This window comes from Mercenaria mercenaria, chromosome 6, assembly GCF_021730395.1.
Source record: "Mercenaria mercenaria strain notata chromosome 6, MADL_Memer_1, whole genome shotgun sequence".
In the NCBI taxonomy this organism is placed as follows: domain Eukaryota; kingdom Metazoa; phylum Mollusca; class Bivalvia; order Venerida; family Veneridae; genus Mercenaria; species Mercenaria mercenaria.
Genome location: NC_069366.1, coordinates 39,586,348 through 39,602,268, shown reverse-complemented (window position 1 = coordinate 39,602,268; position 15,921 = coordinate 39,586,348). Strand labels below are relative to the sequence as shown.

Below are 15,921 nucleotides of genomic sequence, written 5' to 3'. Positions count from 1 at the left end.
CCCTATTGACTTCTTGCCTATAGGACTTTGCATTGGGGGAGACATGCGCTTTTTAAAAAAAAGCAATTTCTAGTGTATTTCTTAGTTTTATCCGTCTTTTAAAATTTTTGAAACACCAACAGAAATGCATGAGATGAAATCATAGTGGTAACTTTTTTTTTATATTACATTCAGCACTGGAATATCATACTTCGGTCTGGAATAGAACCTTCATCAAATAAGAATTACCCCAGTATGCCACTGAAATTCTATAATGGTGACGTAGTGTATGTACAACAGTGAACCATGTCGAAAGTGTGTTTCCTTGTAAACATCTGACAGAAACAGCGGGTCTGAACAATGAATGCATGCATCTAAACTTTTCGCAAGCAGCCCCAGTTCAACCACTCTTCTTCCGTCTTTCCATCCTAAAATGTTGTCTGCGTCAACTGTATCTTTTTATTGTATTTCCTGAATGTTTTGAAGGGAATTGTGTCAGAGTTTTATTTTTGATTTGTCATTTTGAAGCAAGTTTTCCCGCAATATGGTCTTACCTTGTGCATTCAAGTTGACATTTCAAAAGGTTTCATGCACTATTTTAGCGGCACCAAATTGAGCTTTATTCAAGAAACCGTTTCAAGCACACAGACTGAAGTACTTTTTTACCGTAAGAGGCATTATCTCATTTATTCATTATCTGCTTAAGATTCCATATATAGCATATTTAAGAAATAATAAATATGTCCCTATATTTTATCAGTCAATATATTAAAATATGGGCAGGAGTTCGGATGTGTAATAATTAAATCACGAGTGGGTAGCACAAGTGATTTAATATTTGCATCCGAATGATTGCCCATATTTTATTAACTGATTAACACATATTTATTATTTTGATTCTAACCACGCAAATTCTTCGCATTTTACAGGACTGCATTTTAGCTCGATATGTCATTCGGCTGGTCATATGCTATTATAAAAACATTCCACTAAACGGAAAGTGTTGCATAAAATGGAATTTTCCGATATTCAGAAAATTTTAATTAAAGCATTAATTAGTTACTGCTGTGAAAATGTTATCTTCAATAACATTTAAGGACAGATAAAGAAATCAGAAGAAAAAACTTCATTCAAAATTTATATATGTAGTTTCTAAAAATAGTACACGTCTGTTACATGATGGCACTGAAACATACACGCCAGAACATTGCAGCATATAAACACGTAAACACTTGAATCTGGAAGATTGAAACATGAATTATAATTTATTTACTGTCAAAATAGAATATAGTTGACATTTGTGGTGCCTACAATGCAAAAATTGTAAAGTACGCACAAGACCAGATATAGATCTAGATGCACCGATGTTGAAACTTACTGGGCTGAAACATTTTCTTACAGTAAAAATGTAAAGAAATTGTTTGTTTCAAAAAATTTGATGTGCTTTTTATTACTACTACTTAGCACTGAAAAAGTAGAGTATTTAGTCTGCATGTAGAATACCACAGTCATGTTACAATCATAGGGTGGAATGGAACAGCTATATTTTATCGTAGAATCATGTATAGGTGATTTTGCTATATTTATATAGAAATTGCTGCAGATACTGTTAAAATTAAAAAATAAAACATATTTTATTTATTGAAAATATTCAATATACTGGCTAGCGTCCTACAACTGGACACTTTTGAAATATTTTTCACGATAACTCTGGAAATAGATATATCTAGTGGTTCTCCTCCTAACTAAAGAGCTAATTTGTTTACTTCTAAAATTAGGTCAAGTACTTTTTCGAGGCCCGCACAGAGGGCCACCGAATCACATTATTTTAAGGTCTAACAGTACCATGTTTCTGGACAGCGAGTTGTCACTTTATTGATTTTCAATTTACATTCAACATTGAATTAAACTTTATTTTCAACCAATGGAAAGTATTCGTACAGTGTCTGAGTCCAAGAATTGTACGAATTACCTCTCTTGAATCTATAAATTTGATCGTATCTCTCCCAACCAAATCTTTTAGAATTTTACTTTTCGAAGTGAATATTTTGATATGAAAATGTGTTTTAGGGTGTGTAAAAGTCATGTACTAAATTATAAAAACTGTATTTCCCAGATATAAGTGTTTACTAAATGTCTCATCTGCTTCCCTCAAATTTGCATGGGACCTTTAGATTTAATGGCTGGACCTCACGGAAATACTGTGCATGCTCATCGCGCTGATTCCGACTTCCCCTGACATGTAAACATGCTTCGTGAGTGCAGACGAAATGAAATGTAGCATTTCTTGTAAAATACTTAAATTTAACTGTCGTTACTTTGCCCTGTTGTTGAATATCAAGCATCCATTTGATCGTAAACAGATTAACAATGTTAAAGACCAAAAAAAAGCATTTACAGGACTGTCTGGTTTGGTGGTTGTCCGGATTTGGTAGATCTAGGTTTAAAAAACGATAAACATAATACACAATTAGGTTATAAAGAAAATCAAAATCTCCAAATAAAGTTATATATCATAACAAAAAAGAAACATGTTTTTGCCATCATTCAAAAAGTTCCATTTCGTTAAATATGTATTTCATTTTTGTCTGGAAAGCAGTTTCACCACATTTCGTATCTTGTAAACAGTGGATTCATTGTTAGCTTTTAGTCACTTGAGATTGAAAAGCAATAAGGAATGATGTTACAAAATTGACATTCAGTTTCGCACTTAAACATTTCATACAAAAGGTAAAATGTAAATTTGTAAAGCATGTGTCGTGAAGATCCCTCCTTTTATTCTATTTTCTTGTTGGTAAATAATAAAAGAAACTATAGATATTTGAAAATAAAGAATTTTGGCTGCTCCGTTTTAATTCATAGCAGCTAAACCGATAGATTTTTTTTCTACCACATCGCTATACTTACCCTTGAATACGGAGCCAGCTTTGCCAGTTATGCAAGATTTAACCATTGATACCATATTCAACAGTTCTAGTACATGTTTTAGTGCGACATATTCACATTTTGTGCCAAACTTGGTGGACATGAACATGTAGAAAAATTTCATCCAAACTGTGGGCAAGTAGCTTTAACTGACTGATATATATTACTAGATAATATACTTAGATTGTAAAATACACAACAATGCACATCATGTTAATATATTCAAATAAAAACGATTAGATTTTTCTGAACTTTGAAGGTCCTGAATATATATCGATGAAAATATTTAGATTACCAAAACAAATAAAAAGTAAATTTACAAAACATCTGCTATGAAGACCCCCCTTCACCCCCCCCCCCCCCCCCCCCCCCCCCCCCTTTGTAGCTCAGTTCTTAGTTTTTGTGATTGGCGTCTGGTGTCTGTCTGTCAACATTTAGCTTGTGTATGCATACAGGCTGTATTTTTCTATTGATTTTCATGAAATTTTGTCAGACTGATTACCTTGATGAAATCTAAGCTAAGTTTGAAAATGGGTTATCTAGGATCAAAAACTAGGTCTTAGGTCAGATCAAAGAAAAGCCTTGTGTATGCGATAGAGGCTGTATTTTTCAATTGATCTTCATAAATTTTGATCAGAGTGATAACCTTGATGAAATCTAGGCCAAGTTTGAAAATGGGTTATCTGGGGTCAAAAACTAGGTCACTAGGTCAAATCAAAGAAAAACTTTGTGTATGCGATATAGGCTGTATTTTTCAACTGATCTTCATAAAATTTTGTCAGAATAATTGCCTTGATGAAATTTACGCCAAGTTCGAAAATGGGTCATGTGGGATCAAAAACTAGGTCACTAGGTCAAATCAAAGAAAAACCTTGTGTATTTGATAGAGGCTGTATTTTTCAATTGATCTTCATGAATTTTGATCAGAATGATTACCTTGATGAAATCTAGGCCAGATTTGAAAATAGGTCATCTGGGGTCAAAAACAAGGTCACTAGGTCAATTCAAAGTAAAACCTTGTGTATGGGATAGAGGCTGTAGTTTTTCAACTGATCTTCATGAAGTTTTGTCAGAATGATTGCCTTGATGTAATCTAGGCCAAGTTTGAAAATGGGTCATGTTGGGTCAAAAACTAGGTCACTAGGTCAAATCAAAGAAAAACCTTGTGTTTGTGATAGCTGTATTTTTCAATTAATCTTCATTAATTATGGTCAGAATGATTGCTTGATGAAGTCTAGGCTAAGTTCGAATATGGGTCATCTTTGGTCAAAAACTAGGTCATACCCTCGTGGCGATGGATTCCATCAGGAATGAGGTGTCGAGAGTGATTAATATAAGTTGTAGAACTTCCTTCACAATCGACCTAAAGTAAATTATGTATAAACTAAAAACTAGGTCACTAGGTCAAATCAAAGAAAAACCGTGTGTATGCAATAGGGGCTGTATTTTACACAGCATCTTCATGAAATTTGATCAGAATGTTTGTCTGGATGAAATCTAGGTCAGGTTAGAATATGGGTCATCTGGGGTCAAAAACTATGTCACCCGGTCAAATCAAAGAAAAACATTGTGTATGCAATAGAGACTGTATATTTCAATTAATCTTCATGAAATTTGGTCAGAATGATTGCCATGATGAAATTAAGGTTAAGTTTGAATATGGGTCATCTGGGTCAAAAACTAGGTCGCTAGGACAAATCAAAGAAAAACGTTTTGTATGCGATAGAGGCTGTACTTTTCAATTGAGGTTGATGAAAGTTGGTCAGAAGGTTTGCCTTGATCAAATCTAGGTTAATTTTGAACGTATGTCATCTTGGCTCAAAAACCAGGTCACAAGGTCAAATTGAAGAAAATACTTGTTTACACTTAGGAGACACATTTTTGGTCCAATCTTAATGAAAATTGGTCAGAATATTTGTTTCCATTAAATCACTAGGTCAAACATGCTTACACTGTTATGGTGTGTTTCTCAGGTGAGCGACCTAGGGCCATCTTTGCCCTCTTGTTTATTTGATTTTCTTGTTCAGAAATGATTAAAGAAGAATATATTTTAAAATCAAGAACTTTGACTGTTCCGTTTTATTTTATTTCGGCTAAATGGCCATGAAATACATTGAATTTTTTCGCTATTTTTCCCCACCCCTACTGTGCATATCTCTTTATTTAAGCATTTTCCAAATAAAATAATTTACAAAATGCAACATGCAAAATAACATTGAATTTAGCTATATTCCTGTGTCTGAAAAAAAATGTTATAACATTAATTTTAATGCGATTATGACAGAAAATTGGCGATTTCCCTGGAAAAATACATGTGCCGCCAGGTGGCGCTCCTCAAAGGAAATGTGGACTCAGAACAATTTTATTTTTCCTCCAAATGAAAGAGAGGAGATGTTAGTACATGCAGACCTAATATCAGTCTTATATCTCATACTTTGAAATTTTCGTAGGAAACCCGCAAACCACCTTAAGGTATTGGACCCGTAATAGTAATGTTTAAAAAATGGCATTTGCTTGGTATATTCTTAAAGTTGACCATGTTTCACACTGTGTTGCAAATTTTAAACAACTTTTACCATGCCGTTTGTTGTAAATTTTATATAATTTATGGTATTTCCTCACGCTTTAGAAGAGACAAAATTCAGGGTGATGGCCACTATCTAAAACTTTTGCAGAGAATTCATTACAGCATTAATTTTGATAAAAGAAAGATCAAACTATTGTTAAACAATTATAAAACACAAAATAAAACTGTAAAAATCATTTTTGTCTAGGGTGCCTCAAGTAAACAGATTTAATGAGACAGAATTCTAACTCCAACATTGAAGAATTAAGGTCGAATTCTGTGGGTCTGTTTTGAATTTTGCTCACTTCATTCAAAAATAACCTTATGGCAATAGTAAAACCTACCTGCATTTCTTCCACGATATGTAATCTAAAGAATGAAGGCAAAATAGAGAACTTTTACCGCACATAACTCATTATTTTTAAAGATGTCTAACTCTACCCCTCCTGATTCAGAGGTAAATTCACATTGAACAGCAAAAGATCGCTTATAAATGAAAAGTTTTCACTTTTGTACAATTCATCTATAATTAGTCTTGAAAGAAGGAAAAACTTACTAGAAAAAAAAGAAAACATGGAAAAAAAATTTGGTCCCAGTGGGGTTTGAACCTATGTCCCCCTGAAAATTGCAGTCAAAGTAGGTTTATGGTAGGAATTGAATACTCTTCAAAAAGGAGATACTCTATTACAGGTCCAATACCTTAATGTTGCATAGTGTCATTAGGCTAAATGTAGATATAATATGTTTCTGTCTGTGCAGATACTTCATCATAATTAAACATTTGTCATCATGAAAATTCTAATTAAAATCAAGCCACATAATGTTCTTCTAGTACATTCAATTGATGACACATTTGAAAGACTTTCATTGCAATTTTATATGTTACTCCGTTTCTGCTGTATAGAGACAAAGGCATCGGAAACTATTTATTACTTTGCAATAAAGCCCCAAGATAATTTTATGAAGGATTATCTTTGAACACCACTGGACTTACTGGACTTGACTGCCACATTATCAAAGTTTATTAGTACCTTAAAAATGTCATGCATTTGATTTGTTTATCAATTGTCTCCCTTTAATATGATAAAATGTTTCGATATATTTTTATTAGCCTCCAACTGGTTGAAAACCAGTTTCAGGGACTATAGGATTGTGCTTGGAACTGTCCGTCCTTCCGTAAGTCCACAGTTGCATGTCCAGTCTATAATTTTGTCATTCATAAAAGAATTTTTAGCTCACCTGGTGAGCTATTAGGATCGATGAATGTCTGTTGTCGTCCGTCCGTCTGTTCACATTTAGTTTGTTTACACTCTAGCATCCACAATTTTGAAGTAATCTTAATCAAACTTGATAACAACGTTTTTGGTCACAAGACCTTGGATGAGTTAGATTATGAACTAGATCATATCAGTATGTCCAGAGTTATGTGCCCTTTATTGACAAAATTTGCTATATTTCACTTTGTTTACACACTAGCATCTTCTTTTCTTCACCAATCCTAATCATATTTATTTAGGATATGTAGATCTTGGATGAGTAAGATTATTAGCGCAATCAGGATGCTAGGACAAGAGTTAGTTTTTACATAATTTATTTTAGGTCGATTGTGAAGGAAGTTCTACAACTTATATTAATCACTATCGACACCTCATTCCTAATGGAATCCATCGCCGGTAGGGTATGAGAGAAGAGGCCAGTTTCCCTTTTAATGCTGAGCACCAGGCAAGGGAGCTACTGGTACCATTTTTCACGTCTTTGGTGTGACGCGGCCGGGGATCGAACCCACGACCTCCCGCACTCGAAGCGGACGCTCTACTACTAGGCTAGCAAGGTGGACAAGAGTTACGTGCCCTTGATTGACAAAATTTGCTATATTTCACCTTGTTTACACTCTAACATCTTCATTTCTTCACCAATCCTAATTGTATTTACATAGAATGTGTATGACCTCAACATCTTGGGCTGGTAGGACCAGAGTTATATGCCCTTGATTTACAAAATTTACTATATTTTACGTTGTTTACACTATAACACCTTCATTTCTTCACCAATCCAAAATGTATTTACATAGTTTATGTATTGTCGTAAAATCTTGGATGAGTTCAGTTTTGAACAAAATCAGACAAATAGGACAAGAGTATATTTTACCTTGTTTACACTGTAACATCTTTATTTCTTAGCAATCAAAACCATATTTATGCAGAATGTGTATGAGCATAAGATCTCAGATAAATCTGATTATCTGTGAAATCTGACCATTAGGAGTAGAGTTACTTGCCCTTGATTTTACAGAAATTGCTATATTTTCCCTTGTTTACACTCAAGCAACTTCGTTTCTTCACCAATCCAAATAATATTTACACAGAAGGTGTATGATTAAAAGATCTTGGATGAGTTCTAAGAGCTTAATCAGTTTGATAGGACCAGAGTTATGTGCCCTTGATTTACAAAAATTGTATATTTCACATTGTTTTGCATTTTTCTTTCTTCACCAGTCCTAATCATGTGTATGTGATTGATTTGAAAGTTCAAGTATATGTCTTCAGGTGGTCTTACATTATCAGGGTAGATAAACTCTGGACTGATTTTATTTCAAATTACCTCCCTTTGTCTTTAATTAAAATGAACATATTTTGGTAATTACTTGCATGATTAGTTCCAAATTTCATTTATGTGATCACGTGGACCCAAACAATGAGGGTAGATAACTCTGGGGTGAATTTTTGACAAATAATCTCCCTTTATTTTAATTTGAATGGATAGTTCTCAGTACCTTCTGACAAGACTGATTTGAAATTTCATCAATGTCATCAGGGTACTCAGGTGATCAAGTTAGAAACCTCTGGACTGATTTGTGTCAGATTACCTCCCTTTGTTTTTAGCTCACGATGATTATTGTAAAACCTTGATACATGGGTCACATTTTTATGCCCCCAGCATCTACTGATGCGGGAGGCATATAGTGATTGTCCTGTCTGTCTGTACGAGGTTAACCAAATAGGACCATTTCGTCTAGCATCAATATCCCTTACTAGAATGACTTGATACTAATGCAGATGAAACCTGTGACCATTCCTCATCTTCAGACAACACCTGACCTCAGTTTGACCTTGACCTTGACCTTGTTTTGGACTTAGGTTGCTTTGTAAGGGTCATCTCTTGGTTAACCAAATGGGACCGTTTCGTCTAGCATCAATACCCCTTACTAGAATCACTTGATACTAATGCAGATGTAACCTGTGACCATTCCTCATCTTCAAACATCACCTGACCTCAGTTTGACCTTGACCTCGTTTTGGACTTAGGTTGCTTTGTATTGACAAGGATGCCGCCTGGGGGAATCAAGTGTTATTGAACGCAGTTTCTTGTTTTAACTTAAAAATTTTTGAAATTTTTTTTGAAGTCCATTGTTTCAGATACTATCAAAGGTACTGATTTGAAACTTGGAATACTTCATTACTATCAACACCTACACCAAGGACGTCAATCCTCATAACTATTTTTTCATTGTACCCCCGACAACAAAGTTGTAAGGGGGGGTATACTGGTTTCAGGTTGTCTGTCTGTCTGTCCGTAGACACAATCTTGTGCGCTCCATCTCTCCTCATCCCCTTGACACAATTTAATGAAACTTCACACAAGTGATCAGTAACAACAGTAGTTGTGCATGGGACATGTTAGGTTCTTTCAGAAAAAAAAATTGCAGAGTTACGGGACTTTGTTTTTTGTTACTATACTATATACATAGACACAATCTTGTGCGCTCCATCTCTCCTTATCCCCTTGACACAATTTAATAAAACTTCACACAAGTGATCAGTAACAACAGTAGTTGTGCATGGGGCATGTTAGGTTCTTTCAGAAAAAAAATTTGCAGAGTTACGGGACTTTGTTTTTTGTTACTATACTATATACATAGACACAATCTTGTGCGCACCATCTCTTCTTATCCCCTTGACACAATTTAATGAAACTTCACACAAGTGATCAGTAACAACAGTAGTTGTGCATGGGGCATGTTAGGTTCTTTCAACAACAAAATTTGCAGAGTTATGGGACTGTTTCTTGTTAACATACTATGTACATACAGTCTGCATATGCAATCTTGTGCGTACCTAATCTTCCGAACCCTTGCACATAATTTAATGAAACTTCACACAAGTGATCAGTACCAACCCTAGTTGTGCATGGTGAATGTTACGTTCTTTTAGATAAATATTCTGCATAGTTATGGGACTTTGTTTTTTTGTTACTATACTGTATACATACAGTCTGTATACATACAGTCCCCATAATTATGCAGTCTTGTGTGTGTCAAATTGCAATGTACTGTGTCAGTGCATGAGAGGGGTACATTCATCACCTTTAGTGATAGCTCTAGTTTTTGACAGATTTGTATCCCTTTTTTAACTTGGAAATTTTCTATTTTTGTCCTTTCAGCCATATAGAGGTTTTATTTATGCTTTAATTTGATACAAACTTCCACAGGATATTTATCTTGATGATCTCTAGGCCAAGTTCGAAACTGGGTCATTTTGGGTCAAAAACTAGGTCATCAGGTCAAATCAAAGGAAAAGCTTGTTAACACTCTACAGGCCACATTTTATGACCCTGTCTTCATGAAACTTGGTCAGAATGTTTATTTTGATGATTCCTATGCAAAGTTCAAAACTGTGTCATATTGGGTCAAAAACTAGGTCACCCACTCAGATCAAAGGAAAAGCTTGTTTACACTGTAGAAGCCACATTTATGACCCTATCTTCATGAAACTTAGTAAGAATGTTTATCTTGATGATTCCAAGGCCAAGTTTAACAGGTGAGCGAGATAGGGTCATCATGACCCTCTTGTTATGTGCTAAACACAGGTTACCAAGTCATACGTATATTCAAGGTCAAATAGTCAAGGTCACTTGAGCTACTTAGGGTCACTTCTTGTTTATCATATTTTTGTTTTCAGTGGACAACTTTTTTCCTTTTTACTGTATAAGTAGCTTATGTCAGATTCATAAGAAAGAAACCATAAAAATCATTGGGGTCTGCACTATTTTCTGTGATATTTAGATATTGCTCAAGTTTAGGTTCACTTAAGTCAACTATCCACCTGCTTTGTTTCATTCCTTGGGTGTTTGATTCACAAAAATTGTTCTTTACACACATTTCTTATGGAACACTTAAACATACTTAAACATGAAAAAGAATTTAACTTTAATTGTACCCCCACCAAACATGTTTGGAGGGGGGTATATAGGAGTCAGTTTTGTCGCATCGTGTCCCGTCCCGTACCGTCCCGAAATCTATTATCTCAGTTATTACTAAATGGATTTGATTCAAACTTAAAATAGAGGTTCCACATTATCACCCACATCATGTGACACAAGGTGCATAACTCTGACACCAAGTTTTCATGAATTATGTCCCCTTTTACTTAGAATTTAAGGTTAATTTTGTTGTATTTTCACTATATCTCAGTTATTACTAAATGGATTTGATTCAAACTTAAAATATTTGTTCCACCTCATCACCCACATCATGTGACATAAGGTGCTTAACTCTGATATAAATTTTTCATGAATTATGTCCCCTTTTTTCTTTAAATTTAAGGTTGCTTTTGATGTATTTTCACTATATCTCAGTTATTACAAAATGGATTTGATTCAAACTTAAAATAGATGTTACACCTCATCACCCACATCATGTGACACAAGATGCATAACTCTGACACCAATTTTTCATGAATTATGCCCCTTTTTACTTAGAATTTAAGGTTAATTTTGATGTATATTCACTGTATCTCAGTTACTACTGAATGGATTTGATTTAAACTTAAAATAGATGTTTCACCTCATCACCCACATCATGTGACACAAGGTGCATAACTCTGACACCAATTTTTCTTGAATTATGTCCCCTTTTACTTAGAATTTAAGGTTAATTTTGATGTATTTTCACTATATCTCATTCTGATTGGCTTAGAGCCAAAGGGAAGTAACCTTTTTTTAACTTTTGTACTGAGTTTCTTCCCCTTAAATTCCAGGAATTAGTCTATTTTTAGAAATTTCAATATTTTTGGTATTTTTCTAACTTTTTTTATTATCAGTCCTACGTAAAAAGTAAATACATTTTTCTGTGGTAACATGGGTCGGTAAGACACTTTTTTGTATTCACTTTTAGGTTATCTCTAATAATAGAAATTTTTCATATTTACCTCATCTCTCATCCAGGGCACATAATTATACTAGTATTACTTATATGTGGAAGCCCAGGATGAAGTACTCCAAAGACGAGTAAACTTCTTTTTAAGTATTAAGCTTTTTTGACATTTTTATATTATTCTAAGTATTTTTAAGATTACTTATGATTGCCATTCTTCTGTGACAAGACCGTATGGTGGGGGTATGAGTCACCCCTGTGACAGTTCTAGTTGTAACAGTATCTGTTTGTCTTTCTGCTACATAGAAACTGACCATTTCCTTTTTTACCAACTAAAACATGTTCACAACCAGTTTGTTTTCCTTCTACTGACAGAATTGCCCCTAACATCAGAAGACAACTATGGCTTTCCTTATACCAGTGTGGTGAAACACTTTTGCAAGTGTGTAAAATGTAAAGTTTGTATATTTCAGTATACTAAAGCAGCATGCTGTTTTAACATGTAACAATGGAATGGTGCAGCTGGAACCAGTGGCTGGGTCCGGCACAAAAACAAAAGTCAATGGTGTAGTGGTAACTGGAATGACAAAGCTCTCACATAAAGACAGGCTTCTCTTTGGTATGTATTTGGGTCTTTTAGGTAAAGCCTAGGAATGTGTCAGTGCCTTGAGAATTCTGAAAAAACAGGTTGAGTGCAAAATCTGGGTATGTGTAATGTAGCCTTGGTTATCAGGAGGTCAGGAGAGTGTAAGCTGTTTACATAAAAACTGATATGAACTTGCGCACCTACTATTTTTCGTCTGGCTCCGCCCCCTATTTTCAGAGTTATGGCCCCTGAAATAGTCAAAAATGCACATTTTTACTTTGTGACACGCCTAGCGCAAAAAGTATTTGATATAGAATCATGAAACCTTTCATGGGTCTTAATCATGATATGAACTTGCGCACCTCCTATTTTTCATCTGGCTCCACCCCCTATTTTCAGAGTTATGGCCCCTGAAATAGTCAAAAATGCACATTTTCACCTTGTGACATGCCTAGCTCCAAAAGTATTTGATATACAGTGCATTCGCGATGCTACGAATCGCAATTTAATGAAATACCGGTATACTACGAAAAGGTGTTGTGGTCCCGGCTGCTTTCCTCCTTACTTCTATGTAACAAAGTTGCGGTTTTACGAAAATGCAATTTTACGAAAAATGCGCTCCTATGAATGTATTGTTATGCCCTTAAAGCCTGTTTTCAACTTGTTTTAGTTGCGATTTTACGAATGTATCGTCTAAGTTTTCACACCTACCATAACGGCGTGAAAATGCTTAAGAGTGGAAAGTGTCACTATCATTTAGCTGGGCGTAAATAGTGATTAAAGTGTGGAAACTTAATAATTAAATCCGAAACGCATACGCTGTACACTATGACACAAGTTAGTGGTTATTTTTTTCTCCTATAACTATCTGATCGGATGGCATACAAGTCACACTTGCTTCGATATCTATACGTCTCAATCACTGCATAAAGAAAATAAAACAATGTTTAAGTCCTGATCGTCTGTATATTGTCGTTTTATTATACCAAACAATTCAGTCAAGGGTAGATGAGCTTATCGGAATATGCAATTGCGATTTTTTTTCTAGTGCAACAATGTACCCTGTATATGTTTTATGGACAGTGAATAAAAAGTGAAGAAAAAAAAACATCTCGTTCTACATTCTACATACCATCTGAGTTCAGATTCAAATAAGATGATACACATGTACTCCGATATGAAAATCACATGTTTAAATATAACGGGTTACGACCTGTAGATATTAAGGTGCTGTATAGCGAAATTTCCTATGCTACGCTCGAACAATATTTATGCGATATTACGAAAAAAACGGCCGGTCCCTTGGCTTTTCGCGATTGTACTGTAGATTCATGAAACCTTGCATGGGTCATAATCAGGATATGGACTTGCGCACCTTCTATTTTTCATCTGGCTCCACCATCTATTTTCAGAGTTATGGCCCCTGAAATAGTCAAAAATACATATTTTCACCTTGTGACATGCCTAGCTAAAAAGTATTTGATATAGATTCATGAAACCTTGCATGAGTCTTAATCATGATATGAACTTGCACACCTCCTATTTTTCATTTGGGTCTGCCCCCTATTTTAAGAGTGCTTCCACGACAATTCGTCGAAAGACACTTCGTCTAATACGACAATTTGCCGAATACGATATTTAGTCGAACTGGATATTTAGCCGAATATGACAGTTGGTCATTGTATTTTTGACAGAATTATACTTTAATTTTTTTGGCAATCTTCCCTTTCTGGATATAACTTTAGTACAATATAAGATAATGATTGAAACTTAAAGGTCCATTACTAAGGGAAAGTGAGTTGGCAATTTTTTCATAGCCAGTGCATAGACTTCTGCAAGACACTAAATAATGAAGATTGGCAGGTCAAAATTTACAGAAGGTCTTTGGAACTCAAAGAAATGTATGTGTATTATGTTGAAATTTCAATGAATCGACAGAATGACCCCCCAGGTCTTTTTAACTTTCTTCATACTTCATAGAAAAATAATTGTACATATACTGTGATTTATTTCGAATTTCTACATACCAACTTTCATTTTCCAATAAAATGAAATAGTTTCTGTGCTTTTTAAAAGAAATTAAAATGTTCACTTTCCTTAGTATTGGACCTTTAAAATGTATCTTTATCATCATCATCTGCTATAATAATAAATAAAATAAACAAAATTAAAAATAAAAATGAATAGAAATATAATTTGAGTTTAGCAAAGTCTTTATACTTTATGTGCATGTAGTTTCTTGGACTGTTTTTTCTGATATAATTTAATTCTATCAAAATAAAGAATGTCAGTACCCGTTCCATACTTGACCTTTAACCCCTCTGGGTAGTAGGGTCTTTTTATATCTTGGTGTGTCTTCCTTTTAAAGTAGAGGTCTGTTATTCAGACCTAAATTCATATTACTGTCAAATCACCGAATAGTGGAGCGCGCTGTCTTAGGACAGCTCTTGTTATTTTTTTGGGTAAACAGTGGTGACTAACAAAAATTGTCGTTATAATTTCATATTCAATATGGCTCCAACCAAGATCAGAGCTATTTATAAAAGTGTTTACAAACTTAATTTTATGATAGCTTGTTATAGTATAGCTCTTCCTCTGCAGTTACCATACACATCAGTAATTCAGTAATAGTATATTAATAACTGGTAGTCTAGACCACCCCATACTCTGGTAACCTGACCTCTAGATTCTGGGTCTAGAGGTCCAGTTCCCTGACCCCAAGCCGTTTCCATTAATAAAGAAGTGAAAACCATTACAAACTGATCGTCTATTTTACAGGTTCAAACCATCTTTATGTTTTTATGAACCCAAAGAACACTGAGACAACAGAAGAGTTACCTGCAGAAATAACTTGGGAGTTTGCCCAGAAAGAGATAGCACAAGTTAAAGGATTTGCTACAGCCACAGGGGCTGGCTTGTCCAAAGGTAACATACTTTTCAAATGTGATATTTATTAAAGGAGTAAGATTATATGTTGGCGAGGTTTGAAGAAGTAACCCTAGTTGTTTTCATGTTCAATTCTTATGGCTTGCTCTAATGGTCACATTTGGAGCAATATTTAAGTCCTGCTCCTGGAGCTGTTTGAAAAGATCTAAGTTGTTAAGCCTTGAGGAATGAGAGCCATTATACTGTATAGTTTTATGTATACCTCTTTATTTATTTCTTCCTAGTGGTAGGATGATTAAAGATGTAATTGAAATAGTTATGATAGATGTTTTTGCTACAATATATATATATATATATATATATATATATATAAAATTTACCTCTTTAATTAGGATTATCAAAAGGTTGGTATATTGTGCTAATGTGTTGCCATGACTTATTTACTCAATTCCTACAATTTGCTTTAACAGTATTGCTTCACCAAACCATTGTAATTCACATAGTGTATTATGTGCATTATACTAAAACAGTCACACTGTAATGCTGGGGTTAAATGTTGATAACTGATCATAGTGCAGAACATAGGGGAAGTCCTTTCAGTAACATGTGAAAATCTGGTAAGTAGATAAAGCAAGGTTCTCACTGTAGATCAGATTAACTTGATCAAACCCAGTCAAGGATCTTACCATGATAGAAACTGCTTTAAATGTCATTTCCTTGTAGGCTGCAGGCAACAAGACACAAAATTGTACACATGTGTTGATCAAGATAAAACAACCAACCAGTCACATATTATACACCCAGTGCCTTGTTTTATTATCCACCCCC

General features: G+C 34.5%; 1 protein-coding gene across 1 annotated transcript in view; it reads left to right on the top strand.

Moving 5' to 3' along the window:
- The window catches only part of LOC123549116 (kinesin-like protein KIF28), a 463,589-nt gene that overhangs the window by 201,542 nt on the left and 246,126 nt on the right, over nucleotides 1-15,921 (top strand). Inside the window, 2 exon segments of the mRNA XM_053545663.1 lie at nucleotides 12,095-12,240; nucleotides 14,986-15,132. Of these exon segments, the coding sequence (XP_053401638.1) occupies nucleotides 12,095-12,240; nucleotides 14,986-15,132 (293 nt within the window).